Source organism: Lolium rigidum, chromosome 6, assembly GCF_022539505.1.
Source record: "Lolium rigidum isolate FL_2022 chromosome 6, APGP_CSIRO_Lrig_0.1, whole genome shotgun sequence".
Lineage (NCBI taxonomy): Eukaryota > Viridiplantae > Streptophyta > Magnoliopsida > Poales > Poaceae > Lolium > Lolium rigidum.
In genome coordinates this window covers 94,976,159-94,982,452 of record NC_061513.1, presented here as the reverse complement: position 1 = coordinate 94,982,452, position 6,294 = coordinate 94,976,159, and the positions used below count along the sequence as shown (strand labels likewise).

At 51.5% G+C, this 6,294-nt stretch overlaps 1 protein-coding gene across 1 annotated transcript; it reads left to right on the top strand.

Annotated features, from left to right (window-relative positions):
* The first annotated feature begins 2,263 nt into the window (after positions 1-2,263).
* Positions 2,264-5,952, top strand: LOC124659808 (probable LRR receptor-like serine/threonine-protein kinase IRK). Its single transcript, XM_047197614.1, has 2 exons — positions 2,264-3,663; positions 4,488-5,952. Exons 1-2 carry the CDS (start codon positions 2,264-2,266, stop codon positions 5,950-5,952), a joined length of 2,865 nt encoding a protein of 954 aa, XP_047053570.1.
* The last annotated feature ends 342 nt before the right edge of the window (positions 5,953-6,294 follow it).

Sequence of the window (6,294 nt, the reverse complement as noted above, 5' to 3'; positions counted from 1 at the left end):
GTCTGGTCGACGGCAAGGGTGGTTACTATGGTGGGTTCTTCGGCTTCCAAGGTGACGAGGACGTCCATAACTAGGTAGGGTTTTTACCTCCGCACGAATATGATGTTTCGTAGTGGTGGGAGTGAAAGTGGCTTCGATGCCACTAGCGGGCAGATCTTGAAGGACGCAATGATGGACGCGCGGACTCGTGGCAGACGCGTCTCAACTTTAAATTTAGGTCGTGTTTACGACTAATCATTTTACGTCGTGCTGCTGAGTTCGCGATTTATATCGGGACTGCTGGAGATGCTCTAGAGACCGTATTTTCTGCTCAAATTTAGTTCCGGTGAACCACGCTCGCCCCATTTAGAATCGTACGAAGACGTTCGCACGAACTCGACCCGTTCGGCGTCTGCCCGCTTGAGAGATGCCGAAACAGACATGTCGATCGCGTCGAGGAGACCAGCCGTGTCCCAGCAAGAGCTTTGCCGGCGAATTGTACCGAAAATTTGAAACCTGCACTGCACGCTGCGCATCGTTCACCGCGCCAGCAGGCAGGCAGCAGCAGCAGCAGGGCAGGTGCGTTGCCGCTGCGCTTTTCCGTCGGCGCCCCGATCGCAATGAATTCCGCATTCAATGCTCGCTTCCCAGTCGGATCAAAAAGCCGGTGTAAATGAAGGGTTGGTGCTCGCATTCAATACAAGCAACCTTCAGAGACCGCACACGCGTCAGGATTTAAGTTTTAACACCCCAGACACTTCTTTTGGTGATTCCTCCACCGATGCAAGTGGTTCAGCTTGGTCACCCAAAATAATTCGAGCAAGAAAAAGCACTGAAAAATGCGAATTCTGAACAACATTGAGGATCAGGCGGTGGCGTTATTACGCCCGGTTTATGTCACCGCCATCGATCCTTATCATCAATGGGTAATCAAGGGTGAACAGAATCCTCTTTCAATTTTCCTCGGCGTCCACAGTATCCGGAGAGCGGTTACTTATGTGGCCATTTAATTTCAACACGGCTAGCACTGTAAAAGTGAGACAACAGCTGTCACCAGGGTGGAAATTCTCCAAATGAACACATGAATGGCAAGAACACATAAGGATTTCTCATCTAATCATTCTAGTGCATATTTGATTCAAGGGATTCTAAAATCACATGAATAAAAAGGCACACACGAACAATAGAAATAGAAAACGCGTAAATTATTGCAAAGAGCAGAAAATTTCTATAGAGATTAAGCATATGTTATAGTTGGTATAGATACATGGAAATAATTTCAAAAGGTCTAACCTCTAGCAAGAAATTCTAGTATAAGAAACCAATCAATAATTTTTTTTGGAGGGTTTAATAGGGGTGCAAACGAATCGGATCGGATTTTGCTCGTACCATGTTTTTACAATATATTTTCTCAGATTCGAATCAGAGTGAATATTGATCGTTTTCGGATTCGAATGCGAACTTACCACAGTGCGGATTCGAATCAAAATAGAGCGGATTCGGACCAAAAACAAAAATAGTTGGATATTTGCTCTCATCGATAGTAGTAGTTATAGTTCTTGCAAATCTTGGAAGAGGTTTAAACTTTCAGTCTAATGTAGTTAAGAAAAAAGAGACACAATGCGCTAAAACTAAAGCATTGATAGAGACTTAGAGCCAAATATGCTTGCCAGATGAATTTGGTAACTCAATAACTACTAATCTTGCAAGATTGGCCTGGACTTTTGACTAAAAAAAAAAGCGTATTATCCGTTCTAAAATCTTTCGATTATCCTAATTAAATTTCGGGTAATCCATATCCACATGCGTCCCTTATAGCATATCCGGAGCACCACTTCGAAATCCAATATCATTATCTCCCGAATTCTTTAAATCGGATCGGATATGGATATTATAAAATGAATCTGGCGCCGATTTCGGTGCCCAAATTATCACATCCGTTTACACCTATGGGTTTAATCTTTTAAATCTAATGGTGTATGTAGAAAAAACTACTTAGAGCAAGAACCCTAAAAAATCATTTAAAAATCATTTGAATTGAATAAGCCTTTAAATTTTTGAAGTAAAAGGAGAGAAATTGAAAAGGTGAAATCAAATGATTTTGTCTATTCCTATTTGTTGTGCTCGTAGTACCACCACATTAATAGCGCAGGAGGGGCTCCCGCTTCCCTACTGCTCCGCAGGCCCTCCACGCCACCACCCAAACCCTCTCCGCGCTAATGGACAAAGCTCCGGTGTGATCCCGCTGCCCCCACGCTTCCCCAACTGCTTCCCGCCGCCGCAAATGGCCGCCGCGGCCTCCTCCCCGCCCGCGCTGCGCCTCGCCGCCCTCCTCCTCCTCCTCCTCCTCTTCCTCGTGGCGCCGACGACCACCACCGCGCTCACCGACGACGTGCTCGCGCTGGTGGTCTTCAAAACCGGCGTCGCGGACCCGCAGGGCCGCCTCGCCGCGTGGACGGAGGACGACGACCGCCCCTGCTCCTGGCCGGGCGTCGGCTGCGACGCGCGCACGGGCCGCGTCACCTCGCTCTCCCTCCCGGCCGCCTCCCTCTCGGGCCGCCTCCCGCGCGCGCTGCTCCGCCTCGACGCGCTCCTCACCCTCTCTCTCCCCCGCAACAACCTCTCCGGCCCGGTGCTCCCCACGCTCCTCGGCTCCCTCCCGCGCCTCCGCGCCCTCGACCTCTCCTCCAACCGCCTCGCCGCCGCCATCCCCGCCGACCTCTTCGCGCAATGCCGCGACATCCGCACCATCTCCCTCGCCCGCAACGACCTCTCGGGCTACATCCCGCCCGCCGTCGCCTCCTGCTCCTCGCTCCTCTCCCTCAACCTCTCCTCCAACCGCCTCGCGGGCCCCATCCCCGACGGCCTCTGGTCGCTGCCTTCCCTCCGCTCCCTCGACCTCTCCGGCAACGCGCTCTCGGGCAGCGTCCCCGGCGGCTTCCCGCGCAGCAGCGCGCTGCGGGCGCTCGACCTCAGCCGCAACATGTTCGCCGGCGAAATCCCCGCCGACGTCGGCGAGGCCGCGCTGCTCAAGTCGCTGGATCTCGGCCGCAACTTCTTCACCGGCGCCCTGCCTGACTCCCTGCGCAGACTCTCCTCCCTGCGGTTCCTCGGCGCCGCCGGCAACGCGCTCGCGGGTGAAGTCCCCGCGTGGATCGGGGAGATGTGGGCGCTCGAGCGCTTCGACCTCTCCGGCAACCTTCTCTCCGGCTCCCTCCCCGACGACATCGCCAGGTGCAAAAACCTGCTCGAGGCCGACCTCAGCCGCAACGCGCTCACCGGCGAGCTCCCCTGGTGGGTCTTCGGCCTGCCGCTGCAGCGCGTCTCGGTCGCGGGCAACAGGCTGCACGGCTGGGTCAAGGTCCCTGGAGACGCCGCGCTGGCGCTGCGCGTGCTGGACCTCTCCAGCAACGGCTTCTCCGGCGGGATCCCGCCGCAGATCACTGCGTTCGCGGGCTTGCAGTTTCTCAACCTGTCCTCCAATTCCATGTCGGGCCAGCTGCCAGCTGGCATTGGTGGGATGAGGCTGCTGGAGGTGCTCGACGTCAGCGCTAACGCCCTTGATGGAAGCCTGCCACCGGAGATTGGCGGCGCTGTTGCGCTCCGGGAGCTGCGGATGGGGATGAATTCATTCACCGGCCGAATCCCCGCACAGATCGGCAGCTGCAGTTCCCTCGTTGCATTGTAAGTGAATTTCTCGGATTTGTTTTTTCTCGAATCAAATTTTACGTCATTCATTCAGATTGCTTGGTACTGAAGTTGACTACTAGGTCTGTTGTTTTTTATACTTGCATGCTTTGGTTGCTTTCAGTTTCCTAGGTTCAGAGCCGTTGTAGAAACTGACAGGACTGTGATGTCTTATTTTTCTGTTATTAGGAATCCGAAACCGCAAAATGTGGGTCTCTGTCATGTTGTTGTGCTCGTATCCAGTGCCTGGGTACGAGTTTTTATACACTTCAAATTGAAGTCAAATGTGCATGTGTGGCAAACTGTTCTCCAATATATAAAAATATAGCAACCTGAACAAATAAATATAAATTCATCGTTACTGACAGTCTTACTTGGTTCCCACTGAATGTTACTGGGTAAGTGTATTTCTCCGACTCTTTTTGTTGAATTAAATTTCACGTCATTCATTCTGATTGCTTGGTAGTGAAGTTGACTAGATCTATTTATTTTTTGTATGCTTTGGTTTGCTTTCAGTTTCCTAGGTTCCAGAGGCGTTGTAGAAAATGACAGTACAGTGATGTCCTATTATTCTGTTAGGAGTCCAAAGCCCCAAAATGTGGGTCTCCGTCATGTTGTTGTGCTCGTATCCAGTGCTAGTGTACTCATCTTTTATGCACTCTAAACTGAAGTCAAATGTGCCCGAGTAGCAAACTGTTTTCAAATACAAAATGGAGCAAACTCATGAAAAACTGATTGAACCAATCCAAACTCAATGTTACTTGGTTCTGATTGAGCATTTGGGGTCATTTTAATTGATGCAATGTGCTCTTGTAATGCAGGGATTTGTCACACAACAGCATCACGGGACCGATTCCGAGCACCTTGGGCAACCTAACCAGTCTCCATATGGTTGATCTTTCCCAGAACAAGCTGAATGGGACCCTGCCTGTGGAACTATCTAATCTCCCCAGCTTGCACACCTTTGATGTCTCCCACAACTTATTATCAGGAGATCTCCCAAATAGCCGTTTCTTCGACAACATCCCCAGCTACTTTATAGCTGACAATTCTGGCCTATGCAATTCCCGGAAGAACAATTCCTGTAGCAGCGCGGTCATGCCAAAGCCGCTTGTGCTCAATCCCAACTCCTCGTCGAACCCCTCGTCGCAAGCTGCAGAGAGTTCCCCTAGCAGCAAGCACCACAAGAAAATCATATTGAGCGTCTCCACCCTCATTGCCATTGCTGGTGGTGCTGCCATTGCTATCGGAGTGATCACTGTAACTGTGCTGAATCGTCGTGTCCGTGCAGCCTCCTCCAGCGCAAAGCCTGCTATCGCACTATCTGATGATTACCTTAGTCAGTCCCCGGAGAATGATGCTAGCTCCGGGAAGCTTGTCATGTTTGGTAAAGGAAGCCCGGAGTTCAGTGCTGGTGGGCATGCCCTGTTGAACAAGGATTGTGAGCTTGGGCGAGGAGGCTTTGGTGCAGTCTACAAGACGGTGCTCAGAGACGGCCAGCCAGTGGCCATCAAGAAGCTCACCGTCTCCAGCTTGGTGAAGTCTAGGGATGACTTTGAGCGACAAGTGAAGCTGCTCAGCAAGGTGCGGCACCACAATATTGTCACACTGAGAGGCTTTTACTGGACTTCATCACTGCAGCTCCTTATCTACGATTATCTGCCTGGAGGAAATCTGCACAAGCACCTGCACGAGTGCACGGAGGAGAACTCGCTTTCCTGGATGGAGAGGTTCGACATCATCATCGGCGTTGCCAGGGGACTGATGCACCTCCACCAGCGTGGGGTCGTCCATTACAATCTCAAGTCAAGCAATGTGCTGCTGGACAGCAACGGTGAACCCAGAGTGGGTGACTATGGTCTTGCAAGCCTACTCCCAATGCTAGACCGGTATGTGCTGAGCAGCAAGATCCAGAGTGCACTTGGGTACATGGCGCCAGAGTTCGCTTGCAACACGGTGAAGATCACAGAGAAGTGCGACGTCTACGGCTTTGGGGTGCTCGTGCTGGAGATCTTGACTGGCAGGAGGCCCGTTGAGTACTTGGAAGACGATGTTGTCGTGCTGTGCGATCTGGTGAGAAGCGCGCTGGAGGAAGGCAGGCTCGAGGACTGCATGGATCCACGGCTGTGCGGTGAGTTTCCGATGGAGGAGGCCATGCCGATCATCAAGCTGGGCCTTGTTTGCACCTCGCAGGTGCCGTCGAAGCGACCGGACATGGGTGAGGTGGTAAGTATACTTGAGGTGGTGAGGAGTCCTCAAGATAGTGCTGGGGATGAGCTGGTCTAGGTCTCCTTTAGAACTCTGCTGTTTTGTGATCCTGAGCTTTCTAGTTTCTTTTGTTTTCTGAGATGCATATATGATGCCGGTGGGGAAGAAGAGAGGAAGCAAAGAGTGGAAATGGACTATGGAATGTCTGTAGCGTTTAGTTTGTGTCCAATTTTAGTGGGGTGGTGCAATGCTTTTCTGTAGCTTCTCTGCAATTCTTTGGTTCATTCCTTGGATGAAACTGTAGCTCATCTCTGCTACTGTGGGTATTGCCTTGATGCCGCAGTGCTACCAATGTTTGACGCCATTTTGGCAGCAGTTACTGACTGATTTCTGATTGTGTTCTTAGCTAGCTGTGCTGAT

Coding starts and splice junctions, on each gene's coding strand:
- LOC124659808 (XM_047197614.1), top strand. CDS start 2,264: ATGGCCGCCGCGGCCTCCTCCCCGCCCGCGCTGCGCCTCGCCGCCCTC. Junction 3,664..4,487: donor TGCAGTTCCCTCGTTGCATT/GTAAGTGAATTT, acceptor CTTGTAATGCAG/GGATTTGTCACACAACAGCA.